At 46.0% G+C, this 26,892-nt stretch overlaps 4 protein-coding genes and 1 pseudogene across 4 annotated transcripts; 1 reads left to right on the top strand and 4 right to left on the bottom strand.

Annotated features, from left to right (window-relative positions):
* Positions 1-2,141: 2,141 nt before the first annotated feature.
* On the top strand, positions 2,142-3,488 carry LOC125534239 (tuliposide A-converting enzyme 1, chloroplastic-like). Its single transcript, XM_048697509.1, has one exon. It carries the CDS (start codon positions 2,261-2,263, stop codon positions 3,227-3,229), a length of 969 nt encoding a protein of 322 aa, XP_048553466.1. The 5' UTR covers positions 2,142-2,260; the 3' UTR covers positions 3,230-3,488.
* Positions 3,489-6,942: 3,454 nt separating this feature from the next.
* Positions 6,943-7,754, bottom strand: LOC125534238 (heavy metal-associated isoprenylated plant protein 2-like). The gene is made up of 2 exons (XM_048697508.1): positions 7,583-7,754; positions 6,943-7,488 (listed from the first exon to the last, which is right to left on the bottom strand). The coding sequence occupies exons 1-2, from the start codon at positions 7,665-7,667 to the stop codon at positions 7,133-7,135; spliced, it is 441 nt and encodes a 146-aa protein (XP_048553465.1). The 5' UTR covers positions 7,668-7,754; the 3' UTR covers positions 6,943-7,132.
* Positions 7,755-11,141: 3,387 nt separating this feature from the next.
* On the bottom strand, positions 11,142-11,236 carry LOC125542019 (annotated as a pseudogene).
* Positions 11,237-11,424: 188 nt separating this feature from the next.
* Positions 11,425-15,998, bottom strand: LOC125539937 (inositol-pentakisphosphate 2-kinase IPK1-like). Its single transcript, XM_048703483.1, has 8 exons — positions 15,645-15,998; positions 15,216-15,330; positions 14,547-14,750; positions 14,099-14,243; positions 13,417-13,457; positions 13,216-13,326; positions 12,354-12,941; positions 11,425-12,190 (listed from the first exon to the last, which is right to left on the bottom strand). The coding sequence occupies exons 2-8, from the start codon at positions 15,315-15,317 to the stop codon at positions 12,017-12,019; spliced, it is 1,365 nt and encodes a 454-aa protein (XP_048559440.1). The 5' UTR covers positions 15,318-15,330; positions 15,645-15,998; the 3' UTR covers positions 11,425-12,016.
* Positions 15,999-16,497: 499 nt separating this feature from the next.
* LOC125539938 (protein HEAT INTOLERANT 4) lies at positions 16,498-22,939 on the bottom strand. The gene is made up of 14 exons (XM_048703484.1): positions 22,599-22,939; positions 21,856-21,894; positions 21,698-21,751; positions 21,549-21,612; positions 21,124-21,182; positions 20,184-20,308; positions 20,000-20,059; positions 19,622-19,680; positions 18,661-18,734; positions 17,584-17,622; positions 17,445-17,507; positions 17,282-17,329; positions 17,063-17,191; positions 16,498-16,972 (listed from the first exon to the last, which is right to left on the bottom strand). The coding sequence occupies exons 1-14, from the start codon at positions 22,752-22,754 to the stop codon at positions 16,925-16,927; spliced, it is 1,017 nt and encodes a 338-aa protein (XP_048559441.1). The 5' UTR covers positions 22,755-22,939; the 3' UTR covers positions 16,498-16,924.
* Positions 22,940-26,892: the final 3,953 nt, after the last annotated feature.

The following is a 26,892-nucleotide window of genomic DNA, read 5'->3' as shown; positions in this document are numbered from 1 at the left end:
CGTTATACAAAATACATGATGTGTATTTGGTCTTATATGACTTTACTATTTGCTAGCGTGTTTTTCTACATGCGCTGGTTTTAGCTGCGTGCATCATACTTATGCAGATGTCAGATGCGTGTTTATTGTGTTTGTGTCTTCTCCATTCTAAACCCGAAATCCACCCTTTTGTCAAACTACTAAGAGCAACTCCAACGCAGGGATCCAAACGGACATGGATTTTATCCGTATTTTGTCCATTTCGATCGTCTGTTCGCCTCACGGACATCGGACGGACACGCGCGACGTGCGGATAAACCCAACACAGAAAGACCAAAAAGCGGACAAGACTGTCGGCGTCCCTCGACGCAGCGCTCCTACGCGGCTGCTGCCACCGGCCCGCCGCCCGCCGCGCTCCTTCTTCGCTGGCCGCGGCCGCCACCCGCCTCTGCTCCTCCGCCTGCCGCGGTTCTCCGTCAGCCGCAGCCGTCGCTGCGGCCTCCGCCCACCTCCGCTCTTTCCCCCGTCGCGCTCCTCCGCCCGCTGCAGCCGCCGCGGCCGCTGCCACCGGCCCGCCGCCCGCCGCGCTCCTCCTCCGCTGGCCGCAGCCGCCACCCGCCTCTGCTCCTCCGCCTGCCGCGGTTCTCCGTCAGCCACAGCCGTCGTCGCGGCCTCCGCCCGCCTCCGCTCCTTCCCCCGCCGCAGCTGCAGCGGCCGCTGCCACCGGCCCGCCGCCCGCCGCGCTCCTCCTCCGCTGGCCGCGGCCGCCACCCGCCTCTGCTCCTCCGCCTGCCGCGGTTCTCCGTCAGCCGCAGCCGTCGCCGCGGCCTCCGCTCCTTCCCCCACCGCGCTCCTCCGCCCGCCGCAGCCGCCGCGGCCTTCGCTGCCTCAACCACCTCAGTGTTGCACCCGCGCCGCCGTCGCCCGGCCTCGAGCTCGCGCGCCCGCCACCCGTTCGCCACGCCCCGCCCGGCCCCGAGCTCGCCGCGCCCGCCCCGAGCTCGCCTCGCCGCGCCCGACGGCGAGCGACCTGAGCGCGCGGAGCAGCGAGGTACCGGCGAGGGTGGTGGGCGCGAAGTAGACGCGAGCGAGTTGTAGCCTTCCTGCCTCCGTCCATTGACGAGGCCCACGACGGCGTCCTCGATCCCATCTCTTCCGACCGAGAGAGAGAAGAAAATGGGAAGGTGCGGGTCGCTGATTTGTAGGGCCAGGGCGGACAAGAGAAGCCACCAGCGGATGGGAGCGGACGACGGGAGCGCTCGCTTTTGTCCGCCGCGAACACATTTCTTTCCATATTTACGTTCAATTTGGGTCCGCGACGGACAGCAAGTGGACAATGGGCGGACGCTTTGTCCGTTTGAGTCGCCCCGTTGAGCCATCTTTTCTGTCCGGATAATCCAAACGGATAAAATAGATCGCTCCATTGAAGTTACTCTAAGTAGTTCAATGGCCACGAGCCCACGACCCCACCTAGCTGGCTCGTGTGGTATACATGACCAGCGGACAACCTCGTATGCAGTTCACCAGACTTAACAAAAGAGATGAGCGGTAAGAATGTCATGTGGTCCATGCTAATCGCTAGCTGGTGAAAATTCATTTCAGCATGTATGTGGCCACACTGTTAGTGAAACAACAGTTTTTTTTCCTTTAAAAATTTAAAATCCGAATTTCAAACTTAGACCCATATATTGTCGCATGACCAGTTTCATCAATAAATGAGATAGCATCACCAATTTGTGGAATTTCATGTGTCGTTACAAGCATCAATTTGTCCACTCAGGTGGGAACAGGAAACGAGATATTGTTGTCACTTTGGGATTTTGTTTGAAATATACAAAATTTCGGTTCGGGGCGTTGTCATGGCGTCCACCACTCTCGAGTATGTTTTTGATGACTGTGTGCATTTTCAAGCTTCTTCTTTAAAAAACAAGTTGAGCTCACGAGTCAAACAAGAAACAACTAATGAATGCTATCTGGATAGCTTTGGCTTGAAGAAGGTTTTGACAGTAGAAACTAAAGTTTGAGAAATAATCCTCTTTTGACAGCTAAACAATGTTAATTATCTGGACGAAAGCTAGCTTTGGCTTCAAGTAATTGAAGTTTGGCAGTAGAAATTACCTGCCATTTTCCATCAGCTGACAAAGTACTTAAAATATGAGGCCAGTGACTTCTCGGTGAGTTGACGAGATCACAGTAATAGCTGCAGCAAGTAGCCAGCTACCGCAATATACTACCGGAGCCATCCATCACTTGATCAACCCAAACTCCGACTGCACCAGCCATGTCCGCCGCGCCCTCCGAGCCCCCGGCGGCCACGGCTGGCGACGACGAGCTTCTCTACGAGTCCATGCCCCGCCTCCGCGTCTACAGGAGCCGCGTGGAGCGCTACCTGGTGGGCTCCGAGTTCGTCGCTGCCTCCACCGACGCCGCCACCGGGGTCGCCTCCCGCGACACCGCCATCTCCCCCAACGTCTCCGCGCGTCTCTACCTCCCACGCCTGGACGCGGCCGACGCCAGGCTGCCCATCCTCGTCTACTACCACGGCGGCGGGTTCTGCCTCTTCTCCGCCTTCGACTCCAACTACCACGCCTACCTCAACGCCTTCGCCGCGCGCGCCAACGCCATCGTCGTCTCCGTCGAGTACCGCCTCGCGCCCGAGCACCCCGTCCCCGCCGCGTACGCGGACTCGTGGGACGCGCTCGCCTGGGTCCTTTCCCAGGTCGCCGCGAGCGCCGGCGCCGAGCCGGATCCGTGGCTCGCCCGCCACGCCGACCTCTCCCGCCTCTACCTTAGCGGCGACAGCGCCGGGGCCAACATCGCGCACCACATGGCCATGCGGGCGGGCGCCAGCGTCCGCGGCCTCGTCCTGGTGCACCCCTACTTTCCTGGGAGCGACGAGGTGGGCTCCGACGGCCTGGACCCGGCGATGCGGGAGCGGCTCGGGAGGCTGTGGCGCGTCGCGTGCCCGGCCGCAGCGGGGGAGGACGACCCGCTCATCAACCCGCTCGCGGACGGCGCGCCGGGGCTCGAGGCCCTGGCGTGCGGGCGCGTCCTCGTGTGCGTGGCCGAGGCCGACGTGCTCCGCGACCGCGGCCGCGCCTACTACGACCGGCTCGGGGCCAGCGGGTGGCCTGCCGAGGCGGAGGTGTGGCAGGCGCCGGGGAAGGGGCACAGGTTCCACCTGCTGGAGCCGGGCTGCGACGAGGCCGCCGCGCAGGACAGGGCCATCAGCGGCTTCCTCAACCGCTGACTCGCCGGCCACGAGCTCGACATCGCCGGAAGAGGAAGAGTCAACTGTGTAGCCTCATCCAGGAGCGGCAAAACCACCATGCATGATATATACCGTGTCTAGATCTGTCACTCATTTTTTTACCGAGATTCGTGCCCAAAAGAAATCAATATGCATGCAAACCAGCAATCATCACTCCTCTTGTCACATGCTCAGCTTATGTGTGTCAGTGCTTTTCGTAAATAATTTCCTACCCTGTGCATGGCCGTGCCCCTCATTGCAACTCTATCAGGAAATATATTATCTCTTTCTGTGTAAATGATTTAAATACCTCATATCTTCTAAGTACAAAAGTGTGTTTTACATTATATCTGGACAAATGTGTTTATTTCGATGAGATATTTAAAACATGACCAATATTGAATATGTTTTTGAAAACTTCTTTTTTCTTACGACTCAAATACACTTTGACTATTTCCGGAAAGAAAATTGAAATAAGCACATATGTATTGTAAACGTGTCATACATCAGACTTACGATTCAAAAGCATCTCCCGCAAAATAAAAAAGACTCACGATTCAAAATATAAACTGGATTTAATCTTTGGAATCATAAAAAAAAAGGCATGGATGAGTGAAATACAAGCGCATGTAACCAGGGAAAGTTTATGTGCACATGCGAAAAGGTGACTGATTGATAGGGCGTTAACCGATAAAACTGAGGCCCAGATTGAGATTAACTAAGCACTGCAGTAAATACATGCATGCATGGGTTGGAATCTCAAAGATGATGAGTGGCTGAGACATGCACGGTAGGTATCGTGCATGGTAGAATCTCTTTTCTCAGCCTCATCCCCACAAAATAAAAATAAAAAACTGTAACTTCATCGAGACTGGATTTTCTATCATGCACGGGACCTCCCGTGCATGCATCCACCATCTCATTTATTGTTTTATGGGACCAATGACATCATCTATGTTGTTTTCTCTACTCACTAAGTTTTATTCAAATAAATAGATGTCTGATGTATGTTGAAGTGAAAGTTTGATTTACATTCTGTTTGCATAATTGTTTTTTTCGACAAGATCTTTAAAATAAGACTAATATTGAATATATTTTTTGGAAATTAGTTTTTAGACAACTAAATAACCATGCTTCAAACTTGTTTCGTACAATTGTTTTAATTCCATGCAATTTTTTAATAATGTTGCATTCTATTTCATAATGAAAAAAAATCTAACTATTACACTATGGCTCGCTGTGTTCCGTTGTGTATCATAATGTTACATTGTCTGCCGATGTGTATCAAATTGATTCTTCTTAATTTTACAGTGTTTCATCATGTTTCAGAACATGGATTTTCAAACTTGTTAAAATATATTCAAAAGTGGTCTCGTTTTAAAGTTCTCGTTGTCAATAACACAAATATGCAAACAGGTCATAGATTAAATTTTTGATTCAAAAGATAAAGTAGATTTTAACTTGGAAATAGAATTAAAAAGTATGGGATGGTGGAGCCTCGCCGGGATAGTGTGCTTTCATGTGTCAGAGAAATATATAGCAAGTATCAACATCATTAAACCATCAATGCATGGCATCGGATCTTAAGGAAAAATCAACGGCTCTCCCATGCACGGTACCTCCCGTGCACACGGAAGAATTGCTTTTCTCTAACTTCACTGTATACTCTTGAAATAATAACAGTAGCTTCGTCGCCGATGAATACTGCTTCGTCTACTATATACTACGCTTTGTCCGGTTTATAACTCTAGCAGACATTCAAATACTTTTTTGGGCTAATCAAAGGGTGATTCATCCAGTTTTATGCATGTCGGAGGACCAAAACCGTCGCCGATCAACTCCTCGCTATGAGTGCTGGTGGATCTGCGCCATTTGTTTTATTTTTTGAAAACCATACATCTCTAAAACTGTGAAAAAACTTTCAAACACAAAATACAGAAGAAAAAATAGAGCTTGAGGATAGCTTTAAATGAACACACACTCACAAATCAAGGAACATCTACTCACAAGACATCATATCCACACTGAGACTCATTAACCGCCTTTGCATCCAATCAACATGGACTGATATTTTGCAGTGTCCACCTTCAACTTACTGTTGATGTCTGCCAAAGCACGAATTGCCCCGGTTGCTTTGCGATGAAACATTTTTTTGTACAAATTCAGGTTGGCCTTCATCTTGTGCTTGTCCCCTTCCTCTTTGTTCACCTCCCGCAACTCCCAAAATGCCTTCATCAACATGTGCACTCGGTTATCGAAATATTGCCCACCTTGTTTTTCTTATCTAGACGCTCGTTACGCGCTATGTGTGACTGTGTGAGACACACCATCTTCCTCCACCCGCAAAGGCATCGGAGTCCCAAATAGACCACACAAGTAACCTTATTGATAAACTCATCCCCGAGATTGGTGATGCAAGGTACATCGACCTTCGTCACATCAACAGACCAACAATTGTTGTGCTCGAAAGCTCTGCAACACCAACCTTGTTGCGCTTGCGTCACCAGGTACGCATGGGCCTTTGATCACCCATTGCAACATGAACCATGGTGTGGTGACCTCCATCTATATGACTTGGGCTTTTGTCATCCATTACGTGACATGGGCCTCTGATCATTGCAACATGGACTATGTTGTGTTTACCTATTGCAACATGGACCATGTTGTGGTTAGATGCTGCAATCTGGCGGTGGGATGCGGCAGCACGCTCCATGTGTGAATCCATGGGAAGGAGTCGTCAGGGGAGAAGCCGATGGATACATGGAGAAATGCAGGTTCAGTGGTTGGTCGTACGTTGTCGGTGACTGTGGTGGTGGATGGGCTGAGCCGCACATGTGGTTGGGCCGGCAGATCTAGGATGCGGCAGCACGCTCCATGTGTGAATCCATGGGAAGGAGTCGTTGGGGGAGAAGCTGATGGATACATGGAGAAATGCGGGTTGCAGTGGTTGGTCGCACGTTGTCGGTGACTGCGGTGGTGGATGGGCTGAGCCACACATGTGGTTGGGCCGGCAGATCTGGGATGCGGCAGCACGCTCCATGTGTGAATCCATGGGAAGGAGTCGTCGGGGGAGAAGCCGATGGATACATGGAGAAATGCGGGTTGCAGTGGTTGGTCGCACGTTGTCGGTGACTGCGGTGGTGGATGGGCTGAGCCACACATGTGGTTGGGCCGGCAGATCTGAGATGCGGCAGCACACTCCATGTGTGAATCCATGGGAAGGAGTCGTCGGGGGAGAAGCCGATGGATACATGGAGAAATGCGGGTTGTCGTGGTTGGTCGCACGTTGTCGGTGACTGCGATGGTGGACGGGCTGAGCCGCACATGTTGTTGGGCCGGCAGATTTGGGCTGCGGCAGGGTTGCGATGGACGACGCCTGATGGCCGGGGGGGGTCCCGACGCAACATGGGATAGGGCAGTGAGCAGGGAAGAGCAGGGGTGTGGGTAGACGATGCCGCCTGCTCGGCAAAATACTTGCGGTTGCGGCCGCAGGAGGAGACACTTAGAAGAAAGGGAAAGCGGTAGGTGGGCCCATGGTCCAACCCGGGACTGGTTAGGATCCTCTGCAGTACTGCAGAGTGCAGTATAGTCACTGACATGTGGGACCCGGCCCCACATGTCATCCGGTGTATTGACCGTAAAGTACTACAGAGAATCTCAACCTCATGGGGACGCGTGGCAGACAGAGGAAGCGGTTGACCCAAAATCAAGGATCCGTTCGGTTGATTTGAAGCCTTTTCCATAACATTAGGTATTTATTCAGAAAGTTCAGCTAATTCTCTCGAAGGAAAATCACGGTGGAATGCTAGTGCGCAGAGGTATCGGTCCGGGGTTTGAATTACCTATATCGATTAGTAGTATGGTCCAAATAGCAGTGACACAAAGAGACGATTAGCTAGCTAGCTACATGATGGAGCAGGGGTCCTGCTGCTGCTGGTAGTGGCAGGGCACGACGGCGCACTGCTCGTACGCGGGCCACGACGGCGGCGGCGCCGGGACGTGGTGCACGTACAACGTCACTGGCGGCTCAGGCGCCCTCCTCTCCGCCGCCACATATGTCTGCTGCGGCTTCTGCTGCTCGGGCTTCTTCTTCTCCTCCGGCTTGGACGCGGTGGACGCCGACGGCGGCGGGCCGATGGTGAGGACGTCGGCGCGCTTCCCGGCCTTCCTCCTGGTGGCCTCCACCACGTCCACCGGGTCCACGCCGCCGGTCACCGTCATCGTGCCCTTCTCCGAGTCGACCTCGATCTTGTCCACACCTGGGCACAGCACGTAAGAGCAACACTTAACCAAGCAAGAAATGCATGGCCTCGCTGCCAGTTCGGCCATGCGATCTGATCCAAACGTACGTACCTTGGAGGCTGGAGACGGCGAGCATGACCTTGCGCTTGCACTTGGCGCAGGAGGTGTCCACCCGCAGCACCGTCCTCTTCGACATGAGCGCTCTCGCGTGGTCGATAGAACCGATCCCGGCCGACCTCCACCACGACAACGACAACGCCGGCCGGCGGCTCTGCTGATGTCTGGTCCCGGGCTATATACAGACGGGTAGCGGTGGTGTCCCGTTTGGGTTTCAGGTGGTTAGGGACCCCGATGGGGTCGCTCAACCTCCCCGAACGGGAAGTCCACTGGCTACGGAGTCTAGATATTCTAGATAGCGAATTAGCGATTCACCTTTAGTTTCACCAGGTTTTCAGCTGGGGAAGCGTCACACGAGCCGGGATCAGGCGACCCGATTTTATGTCGCACACACGACGTACTCAACTGTTGTTTCGTCGTGGCAAACATGAAGTCGTCCTTTCCCTTTGTGTGTGTGTGGTCGTTGGGTGTTGGAACCACTTTAACCTGTACATATGACTTCATGCGTGCGGGGTTGTTAGCACAGTGGTCTTGGTGCTCAACTCCTGGTGCATTCTTTTTTCTTTTTTTAAACCGGGCATTACCCCTTTCCAAGAAATACAAAGTTTCCTGCCGGCCATAGACAAGAGTGAAAGTCCTGGTGCATTCTAGACTTTCACAAACGGCACAGCAGAAAACAGGCACAAATTCAAGAGGTACGGTGAAACAGCAACAGCAAATTCAGAAGATATACTGCAGATGCCCGTCAGACCGTCAGAGCACACAGGGAACACCGTGGCCAGGTGGCCTGCAACGAGAACTTTAGAGTTTTCGTCTGTGCTGCAAACATTACAGCATGTGGTCGCACCGCTGTAAGACAAGTCTGTACATCTTTGTGTCTGTGTATCGAATTCGTGCCGTATTTTCTGCCGCGACGAGACACCCGGTAGGTATTCATCCCTGTACTAGTCATAAAGCTACAATAACAGCGGCAACAAACAGCAGTGAGCGACCGCTCTGCTGCATCTTTTTTCCCGCCCAAGGGGAAGAGCTCCTCGACATTGGAGCTGTACTTACAAGGTTACAACAACAGCCGCAAGAAGAAACAGCAGGGGCCAATCTCATGTGCCGTTTCTGGTCCAGAGGCTTGGAGGAGCTCCTCAATGTTGTGGATCAACCTTTTTTTTCAAACCGGGCTATACCCTTTTCCATTGCAAATGAACGGAAATACAGAGTTCAGAAACATGTCAGGAGGAGGGAAAAAGGTAAAGCGAGTCCGGGCACTGCCAGGAAACCCACTACATTCGCCCGCCATCGAAACGAATGTCATGGGGCGAAAACCTAGACAGCACCGAATATCCACAGCAAACACCCATAAGTTTTTAACTACAGACAGAGACATGAGACATCCACAAAAGAACCAAAACGCCACCACATGATCGTAAGGTCGCCCAGCTCCAGCCAACGAGGTTTTGCAGCCCTTCAATCTCCTTCGATCGGCACCCTCGCCGCGTTGCACATCTCCATCATACGCATCGTGCTCGACCTGATCAACCTTTGTGTCATCACTGGCGCCTCCTCCCTTTGGGGCAATTGCATCATCAAGATAAAAAAAATTCAACCGCTAAGCAACAAAGGCGCCATTTTGAGCAATACAAACATCATGATATACCTCAGACCAACAACACATGCATGTATCAACAACCTAGGGTGTCCTCTATCATGTGTGTTTTCAGTGTACACACATAGTTGCATCATACAGATATATACAGCTGCATTTTTTAGATGAGTATGGCATTTTCTGTAAGGCTTTTTGAAGGGTTCCGTCTAAGCAAAAAATAAAAAAGGCACGATTTTGGGAAGTACTGCCGCGCACCAAAAACACACATATGTATCAACAACCTAGGGATTTTTTAGCGCTTCTTTTTCCATTGGAGTGTCTTTCTTCATTGGACAACACATACATCACTGCATCATGCAGTACAAACAACTACGTAGATACTCGAGATAAATACAACATTTTCTGTTGGGTTTATTGTAAGGTTTTGTCATCCATGTCTATAAGAGGGGGTCAATGACACTAGTAAGTTAACATACTTTAATCCGTTCCTTCCTTTCTTGGTTGCTTATTCCGGAGACATGGACGTCCACAAGGTCAAGAGGCCGGGCTTGTGCTTGTTGTTGCTCCTGGCATTCCTGTTGCTTCCTGCGGGGTAAACCTTGCCTGAAACAATAATCGTATGAAGAATGTACTGTAGTTGTTTCTCGGTGTGTTATCTTCTGATGAAGTGGTTACCCAAAATCCTGTGCATAATTTGTTGCAGGGTCTGAAGGTTAAGGTGACTAGGTGAGACTGTTTGCACAACGTTCAGCAAGACCTACTCTCACTCTATGTGTGTGGACTTTCCTTGCCATAGTCACTGCAAGCATGAGGGCTTCTTAGGCGGGGATTGCCACCCGTTCGGTGACCACTGGGAACCTGCCTATTACTGCCTGTGCGAGTACCCCTGTGGCTGATGGGGAAATCGCTTCATGATGTGAAGCGGCATGTGATGATGTAATAAATAAGCTCTTAAGGAGAGCCGTCCGTAACTTGCCAATAAATTCCAGTTTTGGAATGTTAAAATAAAAATAAATAATTACTTAATTAGGTATGTCTAGGACACATCTATATGTGATTAGTTTTAGTGAATAGTTTCAGTCGATTTGTGTTACTTTAGTTTCGGGCCTGCGTGCCGCCTGATCTTTTCAAAGATCTGTATTCCCGGTTCTCTTTTCACTCGTATTGTCGTTTTAGGCTGACTGCTCCTCTCAGTGAGCTGCTGTATAATTGGAGGTCGCGTTTTGGTTTCATGCTAAGTAATGGAACCGGGGAGGGGGAACCTCCCTGTTCATCTAAAAAAAACATCTATATGTGATATAGTTATGTCTCATCTAAGCTGATGTCCACTTTGTTTGTGGTCTATTTTTTGTTCTAGTTTTTTTGTTTTTCGTTGCTACATTATATATTTGTGGGAGGTTAGATGTAACATCTTTAAAAACATCTAGATATGAATTAGACAAATTGTACTTAATTATAACTTTTTTAACAGAATATAGATGCAAGTGGTTGTATATAAGGCACCTTGTAGTTGATGTTCCTTTATATCATGTGGGAGGAGACGTTTCCGTCAACTACAAAGCGCCATATATATGAGCGCTTAATTATACTCCATCCGTTCCGTTCTTTTATATAAGGTGTATTTGTTTTTTCAAAAGTTAAACAAGTGCATGTTTGACCAAGGTTTTTAAAATATATAGCAATATCCACAATACGGATTTTATATCATTTGGTCCATCATGAAAAGTAGGTTCATATTTCATCTATTAGCTATTACAGATATTGCATCTACAATCTTGGTCAAATATTCAAATTGTTGACTTGCACAAAAAACAATACAGCCTATACTCTGGAACGGAGGGAGTATCGCATCTCTTATCATTTTATTTTTGGTGGGGGTCTCATCATATAACACCTCTTCAACGAAACGATGAGAATTAGACGAAGATGCAAAAACACCAGTGCATAAATGTCCAGAAAATGGACCTTTTCTCAATGAGACCTGACATCCTTTTGTAGTGGCCATGCTAATCTCCACTGCATTGGTCCAACTTTACAAGCCTCCAGTACATCCCCCCACCCCCCACCCCCCCCAAAAAAATGTAGCTTTCGATCCTCTGCATGAACTTGCTCTAGTTCATTCGGATAATTTGAGACAAAACCATATATGGTCATTGGGTCTAATTCACATATTGTCTGGTCTGGTTGCTCAGTCGTTCTAGAATTCAGGTGCTACATGGAAAATCTAGCTACACGATATAAATAGAGACGACAATGTTGTCCAGAAACAATAAGCAACTGAGACCAGAGAAGGAACCGCAAACTCAAAAGTTGTGCAGTACTCCCTATCTCATATTAGTTGTCACAGAAATGGATGTACCTAAACATATTTCAATGCTAGATACATTCATTTGAGCATATTTCAATACTAGATACATTCATTTGAGCGACAATTAATATGAGACGAAGGGAGTAGTACATACGCCAGTTATCATCTCTGAGGGAAGCGGTGAAATGGCTACACCGTAGCCTGCAAGGCAAACCTGAGCTCCCATCTCTGCTGCAGATACTGCAACATGTGGTTGCCACTGTAAAAGTCTGTTCATGCATCTTGGTGTCTGTATCGAATTCCTGGTGTATTTTCTGCTGCGCCGAGCCACCCAGTAGGTATACATGATGTACCACTCATAAGCTACAGTAACAGCGACAACAAACAGCAGTGACTTTTTCCCGATGGAAGGGAAGAGCTCCTCAACAATGGAGCTGTACTTACAAGGTTACAACAACAGGCGCAAGGCGAAACAACAGGACCAACGGCATGTGCCGAGGCTTCAAGTTGAAGGAGCTACTCAATGTTGTGGCTGAACAGCTGTGTCATCACTGGTGCCTACCCCCTTCTGAGAATCACAAGGAACTCGCCCGATTTCCCCGCTCTTAGTGTAGAAATTGACGATCTTTTGGTCCAATTTAAAATAATGTGTCATCTTATCCAGAGGCTTCACATCCAGATCAACAAAGTATGCCTACGCATGGAATATGCAATTTTATGTCATTCACGTGCAAACGAACACCGCATAAAAGAAACGCATAAGCGGAATCAACGGTTCAACAGTAAAATATACAAGTACAGAAGTTGCTGACAAATACAAGATGAAGGTAACAGGAACACATTTCACAGAAACATACCTTGTAATCATAGGCTCGGTTCACTGACTGGAGAAAAACTGAATCATACTCGGAATCTGTTCTTTCACACTCTCTTGGCCGGAAGCACATCATGAGGCTACAGTCCTTTGCAGTAGCAGAAATGAGAAAGTCCCTCACAATCTTACAGCTCTTGTCCAAAGGAAGAGAATGCAACACAGAGTACTTGTGCAATAGCTCAGCATCAGTTATATTTTTGCAGACCAAACAAGGCTGAGAGATGATGTTGTAATACAAATGAATTGCCCCTTCGATGTCATGATCATCCAGTTTTTGAGTGGCCAAAAGTTTATCCAATACTCCAGATTTAGATATTGCCTCTGACAAGAGTTCAATAAAGTCAGATAGTTGTAGCCCACTAACCTTCCTCAGATCTTCAAGACACTTCTCAGTTTCATTAGCAAGGACCTTATCAGCACCACCTCCCATGCCACCAAAACCTAAGGAGCCATTTACAAAAATCCTGAAGTTGTTCTGAGGAGTCGAGAAAAATGACTTGATGGCCGTGCGTATTCTTTCTTTTGACCCAGAGAATAGATCAAGGGGGTCATATTCACTTGTCTTCGATATCTGAAATTTGTTAAAAATGTGTTGGGAATCAACCTGATTTCAAGAACCAATAGAGATACTACAGTATTGCAAAGAATGTCAACCTGGCAACCCTGAATTCTTAAATAAACAAGAATGCTTGAAGATATTTTGATTCAAAACAAATATCACCAAGACAGGTTTGTTTTTGCCAAAAGGTTACTTTGTCTTTCAGTGGACAAAGAATAGTCTAGGATTCTATATAATCTATCAAACATAGCTATAATTAGTTTGAAATCTGTTAAGATTGACATACCTGCCCCTGATGAAATTTGAGGTGTTGATGCATCTTGTACCGTGTTACTTGTTTCTTAATAGCATTTTCCTTTGATATATATTCTGATGATGGAAGAAACCCACATTTGGCCTGGATGGTGAAGCATATAAAAAGCATGTCAATTGGAAATAAATATGTCAAAACAAATAATAAGAAAAATAAATGAAGCTTCGAGTGTACCTTTATCTCCACTGCAATACAGCTGCTACCTCTAGGTTTTCCTGTGATTAGAAAATTTAGTGTAAGAAAGTACAAATCTAAATGCGGGAAATCTACCATAGAGTTCTTAATAGCCTACCACAAACCCAATGGAAACCACTACTGAATCATGATACAGGTTAGCATTACTGGACCAAATATCCTTCTGGACAGAAACCAAAGATTTTTTGCAGTGAAACAAGATCAAATCTACAATACAAATCCGTAAAATACAAGAAACATAATTTTGTATCTTTCAGATTAATGGAGTTAGGAAAATCCCTACTATATGTATCCATGCAAAAACATCCCAAGTTTCAAAGGAAGTGCGACTTTGGCATAAAATAGTGCTGTTTTTTTTTGGAGGTTGGGCAACTATCTTGATCCTACCATTTGGCTGTGGCGAGTAGCACTAGAAATCCTAAACCACCATGGACTGCAAGCTATTTTTGCAAGACTTATGAATGGCGAACTTAAAAAAAATATACATGCAAAGAAGCTCAATAACCATGTAATACAAATAGAAAATAACAAAGCAAGTAAAACTCATGCTACAAACATTCCATCCAAGGTTTGCTGCATCAAGAGGGAAAATTTCACTTTCGTCATGCTCACAAGAGATGGGATGCACTGTAATAGTAGGGTTCAGGTTCCAAAACTTTACCAGAAAATAAGGAGTGGTCAGAAATTAGAAGGGCAGAATCAGCATTGGTGTCAATTGCGCTTGCATTCACTCGCCAAGCAGGACGGGCGCTGAGCACATTCTTTCCAACAATCTCCAGAAAATCCTTAGACACAGAGACACGAACCTGCACCACAAAAAAATGACATTATTTGACAATTGACATATATTGAAGCGGATCCAGAGAATAATGACTTTTGAAAGATCTTAACAAAAATGACAGCATATCTTTATCCAAACTTAATAGGTTGCATACTGATACCATGTTGTCCTTATAGACCAGATTAACTGGGGTGATGTTAACATTAGGAGATTTTCTCGCTGTTTCTAGAAGAACACGGAATTTGGAAATTTCAAAAAAAAATGATGATAAATTTATGACAAACATATAACTGCAACAAACATAACTGGGTCGAATATAAAACCGTACCCCGCCATCAACATGATCGTGCCCCAGATGTTGGCTCATGACATGTACTGCATAAGCTTGTGCCACAGAACCTTGCTTGACAGACTCGATCAATTCTGGGATGTCACCCCACACGAGCTGCTCGTAGCTTGAGAAGTTTACGCAGTTTGGTGCTGGTTGTGCCTTGTCATTTAGGACCTTCTTGGCCCGCAGTACCTTGCCAAGCTGTATGCAAACCAAAGGTAGATCAGCAAGTATAATCCCTGTCAGCTCTGAATGTATCAAACGAAAGCAAAATGGGGAATCATGGAACCAACTACAGATAAATAGGATGGCTGTTTCCTGGTTAGAAATGGCTAAAAAACTGGTAGGGAACAAAGAGCTACACCTGACCCCTGCTGCTCTCATGTTTCAATAATAATAAAGTGAAAGCAGATGCCTAAATTAAGAGGGCAGCCCTACACATAATTTATTGATTGCTACAGTGATGCGTGCTTAATTATCAAACAGAGCAGTGGGGACAAGCTAGCATCTCTGATTCTAGGCCACCAACTTCCCGATCGGTACACCAATCAATCTAGGCAGGGACAAACCAAGTCCAGAATCTTGCAGTAAATAGATGAAAGCTAAGTAGGTACCCAACAGCACAACAGAACGAACCTACTCAGAGCAGAGCAGAGCATAGCATACCATGGAGGGCGAGGAGCCCGTGTAGCTGAGGATGAGATTCGCCGCGCCCTCTCCCTTGTAGACCCAGTCCTCGGCGTCGCCGGCATGCAGCACCACCTCCATCTCCGCCCGGAATCTGCAGCCAGCACGGGATCAGACGAGTGGATCCGCGCGCAAAGAGAGAGAAAAAAGGCAGTCGGAAAAGCCAAACAAAAAAAAATCGGCAGAAGAGGGCAGATGGTGAATGCATCTAGACATGGGCGAATTTGTCGTTTGCTCTGCTGCCTCACGCCGCAGGCCCGCGGCATGGCCCGTGGCCGAAATTACGCGCGAGAGAAGCTAGTGAGGCTTGTCTCTGCTCGGCGCCGCATTCCGTCGAGCAGATGGCGTGCGGGCGGGAGGCCGCGGAGGATTCCGAGAGGAGCGGTGGAGGCGAGCGCGGGTGCTTACCGGCGGAGGCGGGGGGCAGAGCTGCGCGGGCGCTAGCGTCGGACCGCGCCCCCGCGACGGCCGGAGGAGAGGCGAGGAGGGCGGCTGCAGCCCGCGGCGGAGAACGCACGCCGCTCGCTCCCGGCTCGTGTCGCCGCCGCTGCCTCTCGCTCGCTCGCTCGCTCGTGCTGCAGACGCTGACGCTGCCGCTGCCGCCCCAGTTGAGCGGTTCGAGGAATCCGGGCCCGGAGGTGGGAAAAGGAAGGCTGCAGATTCCCGGGAAGCCGAAACGTGGAGGAGGGGTGGACGCCACGCGGACCGCGGGGGCTTTCCTCTGCATGTGGTTCCAGTGAGACAGACAGCGTGCCGATGCTCATGCTCGCATCAACGCAACTTGTCGTGCGTGACCTGTGATCATGAGCTCCTGTACCCACTACCCACCCCACCTACCTGCGGTCAGTGCGCTCGCTCGATTTGATGCAACGCATCAACATGTCTTTCATCTCCCCGAAATTTACCGGAATTTGATCAAATGTTGCAGTATATTTTTTTGTCACGGTGCAAACAAGGGTTGCCAAAATTTTCTAAAAATTTACGGCCTTCCTGCGAAGATTACAGCCACCGTCTGAACTTGAACTGCGCACAATTCTTAATCCAAGTAATACTATAACAAAATGAACTTTGCGACAAAAACTGCCGCGTGTACGAGCAGCTCGGGTACCATCGCTAAAACAACTGGTGGTATCCTCAAAATCATCTCCACGTTGAGAATGCCAACAGCCGAGTAGCTCTTGGCAACGGGATGACCGCCGTTAACAAGTTAAAGGAAAAAAAAACTACCACTAGTTGCAACGCAAGATTTGAACAGCACAAATTTTACACAACGCGCACAGGGTTAAACATCAAAATATATAGGGATCCGATCAAAATACACAGGGTAAGCTAAACAATAATGGGTGAGAAGCCAGAGCTGTACTGGGTGAGAAAGGGAACAAACTGTTCCTAGAACAATTGTTCTACTCTTACAGGATCTACTTTCTCGCCGCTACAACTATCTCCCACAATGTTACATATCGCAGTACAAAGAGAAGTAAAATGCCGACCGGAGGAGACACTCAGGAGCATGGGTGAAACTGTACTACAATTGAGTTCAGACGCAACAAAGTTATCCATTTGGCCCAATACAAGCCCCGAATTGAGTCTGCCAACCAAGCAGGCACATCTCCAAGTCTTCCAAAATTTCCACCCGTAGCTTGGATGGATAGCTTCATATTGTGCGCAGCAAACTATGAGGTTGTACATCACAGCAGTTCATGCGCGTGGCGGTAATATCTATTGATGTACCTCGCCTGCAGAGTACAATATACACAGAGTTAAAATGCAAGGCTTGTTCGACAAATAGTCCTTTCTAAGGAATACAGAGCAATGCTGCTGCATACCTGTACTTGGCTCACATCAGGAGTGTCATCGGTTTTTACAGGATAAAATTTGTAAAACCGGATATTTTCAAATGCCGCTTTCAACTTTGGATCCATATCATCAATAGCTTTCTTTCTGGCTTCTTTAGCCTGCATCAGGTTTGGAGAAACATTTGAGTAGTGAATAAATTAGATTCTTTGGTGAAGGTAAATTAATTAACATTTTGCTTGATTGCGAACCTGCTTCAGCTCTCTCTTCCTTTCTCTAACTCTCTCCTTTATGAAGTCCTGTTAATGAAACATTCCAGCAAAATTAGGAAAATAAATCTTCTCAAGGTAATCAGCTGACTATACTAAGTTATACACTACAGCAGAGCAAGGACAAAAAATATTGGATGTGCACCTTGAATTTTTCCTTCTCATCCTCCGGCAAGACCTCGTCTTTGACTTTCTCATCAATAAAATCCTGCACGGCAGTGCAATGATTAAAAAAGATACATTTCCATGGATAGCATAAGAAACAAAACAAATTTCATACAAACCTCCATATCATCCATTTCCCAGTCGAAGTCGCATACTATCTGCAACAAGCAGCAAGAAGTAAATACAGTAGTTTATAACAAGAATTAACAGCTACTAGAAATAAAAGCCGAAGAGCCAACTAGGAAGCATTTAATTACACTCCTTAGAATAATTTTCATGAAGCATTAGCTAAAAGCGGGTAATGGTATGAGCAGTTCTTTGTTTTATCCCTTCATAGATATACCAAACCTAAGAAATATGTGCTACATTTTTGGGTAACGACTTCTCAAACTTATGGCATGAGCTACCTTAAGTTTGAGAAGTTGTCTGGGATAACTCATGCTCACGAGGGAAACATAAGAAATATATTACACCCCATCACTGGCATCACACAGCTACATCAACGCAAAAGATAATCAACTCATAGGCTTGTTATAATACAACAGATACAGGCAATCTACATGTACATAGAAAGAAGTCAAAAGGTCAACTCGAGATATGTCATGCAGATTCTCTCATAAGCCTAGTTACCAAACATTCCATAAATAACTACAACCTCCTTAACGGTTTACAAGGCCCCTAACCAAATTCAAGAATTTGGCAAATACAAGGCTGGCAAATACAAGGCTCCTTGCCTTCCCCGGGTCTTCATTTAATTATTGTTAATTGATTGTCTTTGATTGGCACATTGGCAACAAAATGCATGCAGCATCTAGGCAAGATTGATTGGGTGTGCAACACAATTAATTAGCATGTGGGCCTCAGAGTAATTAAACAGAGCCTAAATTAGAACTATTGGTGACTGCCCTTATCGTTGATTTGAGTCAATTAAAAGCATCACAACCTACACTGAGTTAAGTTCACAATCAAACAACCTTTTTATAATGTTTTGACGTAGATTATAGAGGCCATGTTGCTACACACATGGTATCTTTGTTGACTTCTCTATCAGCAGTTACGAGATTATGGCTCCTCTATGAGCAAATAATGAACAGCCAACTTCCGAGGAAAAATAAGAGAAGCAACAAACTTTCATGACAATTAAGACAGTAGTTCCAACTTCCAACATGGTGTTAGACCTTGTGAAAGAAGCTTACCGGGGGTTCTAAAGGATACATGATATTGACAACGGTATCATCTTCATCTTCAGGAGGACTAAGTGGCATATAATCTGCAAGATTTTTGCAACAGGGTAAGTGTTCCTGCCTCTTGCCTCGGAAAAATATATTATATTGCAACAGGTTCATGAGCACATCACATTACTATCAAGGGAACCATAGTAGCAAATATTTCATTTCAGATATATATATATATATATGGAGGGATTAAACAATATAGTCAACTAGTTGTGCTACTCAGGTGAGTGGGTACGTTGGGTTCCTCATGTGATCAATACCCTTCGCATATATTAACTCACACTACTCTATGCTTGTTTCACAATTGCTGACCTTGAAGGTACAAACACCACCAAAGGAGATCCCAATACACAGTTCATGAAAAATTGGGCTTGGTTAACATGGTATATAGTGGTATCAAACCAAATTGTTTCAAATCAACCAATATGTATTTTTAACCAATGATTATTAAATATATGGCCCACCATTCACAGCTCTAAAAGTGCTAGGCTATAGAAGCCACATCATCTCCTGTCTGGCACTTTTTAAAACAAGGATGCCATTTATATTTTTTATAAATGAAATGTCATTCGTCCAGCAGAAGAAAAGCAGCAAACTAAACATCCAAAGTCCCAATGAAGTGACGTCCCAATGAAACAAAAAACAGTAAGCAAAAGGCTTCACATCCCAGACATACTATTGCATAGCAAAACATTAAACTAACACGTACTCCTAGTTGTGATCATGTATTGCAAAATATTAAACTAAGACATAGTCATGGTCATATTTTATATTATATTAAGGGAAAAATGAAACATGTAGATTACATATTCACCCAAGAAAGAAGAAGTACAGAAATGGAACCATAGGATCCAATAACAACAACAGATATTTCAGAAGACACAAAAAGCAGGCCTATGGAAACAATCAAAATTCAGCTTACAAGGCATGCAGTAGTCAAACTTCTTCACTCGTTCTTCTTTCAGATGCTTCAGGGCAGACCTGCCATATATATAAAATTAGGATGCTGGGACAACTCCAGGAAAAAATATATACTCCCTCCGTTCCTAAATATAAGTCTTTTAAGAGATTTCTATATGGACTACATACAGAGCAAAATGAGTGAATCTACACTCTAAAATATGTCTATATACATCCGTATGTAGTCTACATTGAAATCTCTAAAAAGACTTATATTTAGGAATGGAGGGAGTAGAAGTTTAAGATGGGAGCATTTAGAGCAGAGCTCCATCAAACATGAATAACTGATAGCAACAGAGCTCCATCAAACATGAATAGTCAGTATTGCAATAATACCAACCTTCGCTGAGTGCAGCCAAGAGTGAATATTTTTGTTTTCAAACTGTCAATTCTGCTGAGCCTGAAAACAAAGCAGGAGCAAAGTAAACAAATGCACAACTACATTGCCAAGGGGGGGAAGTAACAATATGGTAGCCCAAAAGAGAATATAAGAAATATAGTTGAAATAAATAAAATGTTAGTACCGGTCCTCTAGTGGAACATAGGGCACCCAAGCCATTTTCATCGCCCTCATTGGTACTATTTCTTCATTTTCCCTTTGGACAGAATTTATACCAATTTTATCTGATGGAGGGAAAGGGCAATCAACCTGTACAAGAGTAAGAAATGCAAGAGCTGTAAATCCATCGACCAGTGAATAAAATAGAAAGATATCAGATCTTCAGGAAGCAAAACAATTAAACAATCACAATGTACAGATACACCAAGATCTGCACACCTAATTTCAGGAGGGGGAGGGGGGGCGTCTGCACTGTGGGTTCGATACCATCAGCAAAAGTGCGGCAAAAACACGTAGTTTGCATCTCCAGGGTTTATAGGAGAAAAAGGGAACCCCAGGCAAAATACTCATACTTAAGACTGACATAACAAAGGTAGAAAGTGTCCTTAGCACAATCCAGCCCAGCGAGAGTTTTATGCATATGACTTAGCACAACTAGGAAAGTAAGATAAGATAAATATAAGCAAGACTAAAAATATATCCGCCGGAATAGCAGATCATAATCTCAGACGCCTCGTTAACATTAATGGGGTATATTAGTGGAGCAAGCCATTTAATGGGATAGATTAGTGGAGCAAGCCATTTAATCATTGTCTACTCATGAAAGACATGAGATTATTAATCACAACAAATACTCATGCATTCCCCATCGAGTGCAGTGGGTCTCTTTATCTTCATGTACAAACGAGCAAGGGCCATTACTGATTACATGCAAGATACCATACGTTTTATGTAATGCATTAATTATGAAATATAATATGGCTAGTAAAATCATGAGAAAACATGCAATTGAGAAAGAATTTAAGAAATGCGTCTTTCTATCAATCCACTCCAGAACATAAAATAGAATACCAAAGAAAACAAAGAGATAAATTCTCAGGTAAAAGGAATGGATGGAAACTTACAGCAACCACAACAGGAATAAGTACTATCTTCGATTCACCATCAACATTCAACAGTTGAGCTGCATAGCAACAGAAATAAGCCCATTAGACCAATTATATAAAACCATGTAATCTACAGGGATGCTCAGGGAATTTTTCAGTATTAATAAACTGTCGTAAAATAGCTCTAAAGGATAATATAGAACTACATATCTACAGCCTACAGGGATGCTCGGGGAATTTTTCAGTATTAATAAGCTGTTGTCAAATAGCTCTAAAGGATAATATAGAACTACGTATGTACAGCCTACAGGGATGCTCAGGGAATTTTTCAGTATTAATAAACTGTTGTTAAATAGCTCTAAAGGAGAATTACTTAATTTCTAGATGATTGTTAACACAACTGATAGTGCCAGTTAGCCAGCCAGTGCTAAAATACTACTTACGCTCAGTGCTGCCAAATACGTAGACCGTCTTCCCATACAGCTTCCCCCCTTCTTCTAGAGCTTTCTGTTCACCAACAATAAAGAATGTATTACAATGCAAGGAAACATCATATTGAAGGGGAAATTTGAAGATCATCTATTCATCATACCTCTAAATTTTGAAAGTTCCAGTTGAACTCCTTAATCTTATCAATATTTTCCCACTGCAGATGAAACAAGCATTAAAAGTAAGGCCAAATGTGTATGACAGGGAAGTATTATGCATGTTTGCGTGTGATTAAAAACAAGAACATGAATGCGCACAAACCTCTGTCCCAATAGGAAAAGCCGACAGCCAAAGATCCTCCTGAAGATAGTAATTGAACGTCAGGCAATATGCAGAAAACACAATACAAACAAGGGCACAAAGCATACGCCCTTCCTTCAAGTGAAGCATCTAATGAATTCAGCCAAAAGAGCCAACTCATAGCACAACTTGAACGGAATGGCCACATCACAGTTAAAGCTAGGGGGTTGCATTGGAAAATCTGATGGTCATTAAGCAGAGGAAACATTTTCTTTAGTAATTTGCACTTTGAAACTGGGTCAGACATGCGTAGGAGACAACCATTATGCTAATTGTCTACACTTACGCTATTATTAGGGACAGGAAAACATGTCCTGTAAACAACCATCTCCTAGACGAAAGCAACTAAGCATACGACATTCGCTACCGTTGCCGTGGGTCAACTCCAGTGCAATGCACAGCACGGCATTCCAGGAGAAAACAGAACCATAATCAATCGGACAAGTACCAAACTCTAAACAAATCTAGATATTTCAGCGGAAAGGGAACAGCAACAATATGAACCAGATCGCCATCCCCTTGGCCTGATTCGAAGAGCGTAAAGCTCGCGGCAGCAAAGAGCAACGGCACGGACACAGACGCACGCTAAGCCGTACCAGCAGGGCCAATCAAGCCCGCCGCCAGCCGCCTATGCAGGGACCTAGCGAACCCGAAGCACGCAGTCGAGAGCAGAGAGCAGGAAACCGTCGGGAAAGCGTCCTCACCAGATTCCTCGGCTCGTGGACGTACTCCGTCTCGGGCTTCGGCTTGGGGGGCGCCTTGGCGCGCCTCGGCCGGCCCCCTTTCGCCGCCGCCGCCGCCTCCGCCTGGCTGTCACCGGCCGCCGCGGCCGCGCGCTTCCTGCCCTTGGCGCGCGCCATGCTTCTCTCTCTCTCGATCTCTCGATGTGGATTCGCTAGGGTTAGGGTTTGGTCTCGATTGGGATTTGGGGATTTGGGGATTTGTATTTATGCGCCGGGGGAGGAGTGGGAGTGGGAGTCGATTTGGGGGGAGCGGCGCGTGAAATCGACGCGGACGCAAATTTGAAGCGTGGAACCGACGGGGAGCGGAGGGGAGGGGGGGAGAAGAGGGTGGCGGCGCGGGCCTCCGTGGCGTGGGGTGCGCGATGGGCTTCTGAGCCGTCGGATCTGACGTGGGCGGCCCTGGCCCGTCGGATCTGACGTGGGGGCCGAAGGTGGTCCGGACTGCGCCAGTGGGTGCCCTCGCGTGGAAACTATGCGACCTTTTTTTTATCGGCGGTGGGTGTGCGCTGTCTGTTGGAGAAGCCAGATTCAAAATTAGTGACTATGACGTGTGGGACCAGGACCACGCGCCCAGATTCAAACAGAGGGACGTGCGGTGTTTTTTTAGTGCCGGTGACGTCGTCCTTCGGCCCACGGTTTTCAGGCAGCCAGATCGGCCCACGGTTTGGGACCTGGATGCCGCATGGGCTGTGTACTGCTGTAGTATTTTGTCAGTTCGATCCCTCCTTAATTTACACTGTTTTGCTTTGTTATTAAGGAAATGGTTTTTTTTTCATGAGCATGCTCGGCCTACCATATTTTCATTGAAGACAGCAGAATATTAAATATGTACAAGATGATAGCATTATGGATAAGACCAAGCACTCCAAAGTCCGAACACTCCAGGAAAAAGCTAAGGAACGACTCCCTAATTACATTCTTCTAAACCACCCCACCAGTCGCCTTCCATTGGCCAAGTTCCTCCATGATCAGACCAATCAGCGCTTGCACCGGACGTTGCTGCTTCGGGTTGTCGAGGACTCTGGCACTTCTTTGTTTCCGTTGATGCCAACACACCAGAATGATAAGCGAGTCGAAGCCTTTTCTAAAGTTTGCCGTTGTAAGCAGCCTTATCTTCAAGCCATCACTCCTCCCGTCTGTTATCATGGTGTGGAATTGTTGTGGGGATCTGCAACCTATAGAAGCAACTAGACCAAACTTGTCGGGCAAACACACAGCCCAAGAGGACGTGATCCACCGCGTCTTGCTCCTGCAGGCAAAAAACAGGGGATGTCTAGTCCTGAAGACCATGTCTAGCCCTCCGATCTGATGTCTATTGTCGATAATGCCAGCGAGGAAAAAATGAAAGTGAAAGGAGGCCAGGGGTACCAGATACATTTCCCCCCATCTAAATATAGATCACCGTTAGTTAATATTTGGTATGTAGAACTGGCTGAGTACTGACCTGGTGTCGACCACTTCCAAGAGAAAGAATCAAGTGGGCACGGTGGTTATTTCCTAGACTGCCCTCCATAGGATACTGAGTTGCGCAACACCCAAGCCAAAGAGTTCAGGCTTTATGTCATCCAGCCATCTCCAATTGATAAGCATCTCCTTGATTGTACACTTGTTGATTGTTCGCTTCCCAACTGTCGTGTCACAAGCGGTACCAAATCCATAACACAACGCCCCTCTAAGCATCGGTTGCTCTGAAATTGAATCTTGGCCCATCTCCCATATTAATCTACACTAGACTATCAAACACATGTTTGGCAGCGGTGTCAACAAACAAAGGCAATCCTTGCCAAGGCCTGCTAGGTTTAGCTTGTCGCAACCATTCCTAGTGGACACGGAGCGCAAGGCTTGCAGTTTTCAGATTTTTTTTATCACCATGCCTCCATTTGCTTGGGCTTGCAGATGACATTCCATGCCACAGGGCATTTGCTTTCACTCACCGCAATAGAACCTTCCCATGAAAAGGCCCTCCTTAGCCCTCACCCACTTCTCAATCGCCTCCAAAACCCGGTCAAGGGCCTCCATGATGAGCAAATGGTCGATCAGTTTGGTAGCAAAGACCAAATTTATTAGAACCAACCTCTCTACCCTATTAATGTGCCCTCTCGGTCGAGCATGGATGAAATTGAGCCTTGCATCAAGCATGGGCTGCCAATCAGCTTTACTAAGGCTCGTGATCGAAAGTTGTAAGCCAAGATACCTGTTGGGGGATTGTCAATGCTTCAAATTTGGGATTTTATACACTCTCTCCTTATCTCCAATGCCTTCTCTCATGCGAACAACCTAGGATTCGCCTAGTTCACCTGATCTGAGGCTTCTCCAAACGCCAAGAGCATGTATCTCATGCATAACAGATGAGAAGTCAGCGATCGCAGGAACATGTAGCGACCAGACCTCAAACGGTCCAATCTCTGTGCTTAGGTGTCATCCCTGGATCAGTAATGCTGACATCACACAGTACTCGGAGGATTTATAACAAAGTAGCAATCACACACTTATTACATCGAGTGTCTCAATAGAGAACTTATTACAATAAATATGGCTTAAGGCCATCTAATAACGATAACAGCGGAAGGCTTAGAAGATAAGTGAGTCCATCAACTCCAACGGCATCACTGAGTATAGAACCCCGACCTAAAAACTCCTTAATCGTCGTCTGAAAAGTCTGCAACATTAACGTTGCAGCCCGAAACGGGTCAGCACATGGAATATGCTGGCAAGGTAACACATAGAGAGTAATGGAATGAAACAGCTATTCTATATGCATATTTGGCTGGTGGAAAGCTCTATGGTTACAGTTTTGCGAAAAGCCAATTTTTCCCTACTGCAAAGGAATGAATTTATTTAACTATCATGGTGGTTGTTAAACATTGAGAATGGCTGACAGCATTCTCAATCCCAATTAAGCATCATCATTAACAAAACCCAACAAAATTAATTTTAGAGTAACATGTTGAGATTCACATGATAATTCAGGTACTAGATACTCAAGATGTCCATAACCGGGGACACGGCTAACCATGATTAGTTTATACACTTTGCAGAGGTTTGTGCACTTTTCCCCACAAGACTCGATCGCCTCCGTTTGGTTTCTCGCACTACATGGTGTTTGAGAATACGGATGACCGACACATAGTCTTTCAGAAGCGCTAGCACCTTACGATGGATAGACCGTTACACCTACTTTCCCCTGCATCTGCTAGTCTACCCTGTAAGAGTTCGCATGACTTAATCAACTATGCTAGAGCCCATAATAGCTTGTGGCTGCACACGAAAGTTTCTAGTATGAAAAATCTCATGATCCCTTTGGGCCTGGGTGGCGGTCCATAAAGAAAAACAGGCAATCCTGGAATACCCAGGTACCTCAATCCACCCAGATGTGTGTTTAAGTTGCCACCTTAGATAAACCATTTAATTAACAAACTCACATCTGTCATGGATATCACTCACCCAATCCACGTCTACTAGCATAGCATGGCATAATAAGCAAAGGTAGAAGTAACTCCCAAAGGTTTGAAAATAAACAGGTAATAGGTACTACCTCAATTACTTCCCGAACCCACAATTTAATTAGATCCTAATCATGCAATGTTTGAGGATTGATCTAATGCAATAAAACTGGGTAGTAGGAGGTATGATCAAAGTGTTACTTGCCTTGCTGATGATCTGCGAAACCTAGAGATTCGAAGTAACAGGCGGCGCACTCCGGGTATTCTATCGCAGACAAACAAACAAGCATACAATAAGTATTCATCTAATGCACAGGTAAAACTCAAATAAGGTATCTAACCAGAAGGTTCAACTTAAGAACTCCGGTTTGCAAAAAGAATCAAATCAAACGAAGCAACGAAAGTCAAACGGCAAAAGAACAGGCTTCGTTTACTATTCTGGATCTAGGGCAATTTTTACAGTGGCAAAAACTTGTTTAAGTTGGTTAAACGGATAGTGGGTTTCGAGACGAAACTCCAGGCGCTTGAATCGCCTGATTCCGATAAACGAGCAAAAAGTTATACTAAAACGAAAATCGGATCAGGAATCGCGATCAGAAAAATCGCGGATTTAATCCGAGAAAAAGAAAAACAACGAACGTCCGCTAGAACGAACGAACGGACGAACGCTCGCTATTTAAATAAATCGGAAAAACCGATCTATTTAAAAAAACCGAACTAAAAAAAATAAACGAACAAAACCGTCGGAAAAACCGAACGGTTTTTCAGAAAAAAAACCGGCATCTAAAAAAACTACCCAGCAACTCCGGCGA

The sequence above is a fragment of the Triticum urartu genome, chromosome 2, assembly GCF_003073215.2.
Source record: "Triticum urartu cultivar G1812 chromosome 2, Tu2.1, whole genome shotgun sequence".
In the NCBI taxonomy this organism is placed as follows: Eukaryota; Viridiplantae; Streptophyta; class Magnoliopsida; order Poales; family Poaceae; genus Triticum; species Triticum urartu.
This window is presented reverse-complemented; position numbering and strand designations above follow the sequence as displayed.

What these genes read in the sequence shown, in the direction of transcription:
- LOC125534238 (XM_048697508.1), bottom strand. Translation starts at nt 7,667, where the DNA reads ATGTCGAAGAGGACGGTGCTGCGGGTGGACACCTCCTGCGCCAAGTGC. An exon ending in CGCCGTCTCCAGCCTCCAAG is followed by an intron (nt 7,489 to 7,582) that starts GTACGTACGTTT and finishes TGCTGTGCCCAG; the next exon opens with GTGTGGACAAGATCGAGGTC.
- LOC125534239 (XM_048697509.1), top strand. Translation starts at nt 2,261, where the DNA reads ATGTCCGCCGCGCCCTCCGAGCCCCCGGCGGCCACGGCTGGCGACGAC.
- LOC125539938 (XM_048703484.1), bottom strand. Translation starts at nt 22,754, where the DNA reads ATGGCGCGCGCCAAGGGCAGGAAGCGCGCGGCCGCGGCGGCCGGTGAC. An exon ending in TATGTTCCACTAGAGGACCG is followed by an intron (nt 20,060 to 20,183) that starts GTACTAACATTT and finishes CTTTGTTTTCAG; the next exon opens with GCTCAGCAGAATTGACAGTT. An exon ending in CTGATGTGAGCCAAGTACAG is followed by an intron (nt 16,973 to 17,062) that starts GTATGCAGCAGC and finishes TGTACTCTGCAG; the next exon opens with GCGAGGTACATCAATAGATA.
- LOC125539937 (XM_048703483.1), bottom strand. Translation starts at nt 15,317, where the DNA reads ATGGAGGTGGTGCTGCATGCCGGCGACGCCGAGGACTGGGTCTACAAG. An exon ending in CGGGCTCCTCGCCCTCCATG is followed by an intron (nt 14,751 to 15,215) that starts GTATGCTATGCT and finishes GTTTGCATACAG; the next exon opens with CTTGGCAAGGTACTGCGGGC. An exon ending in ACGATCATGTTGATGGCGGG is followed by an intron (nt 14,244 to 14,546) that starts GTACGGTTTTAT and finishes TTTGTGGTGCAG; the next exon opens with GTTCGTGTCTCTGTGTCTAA.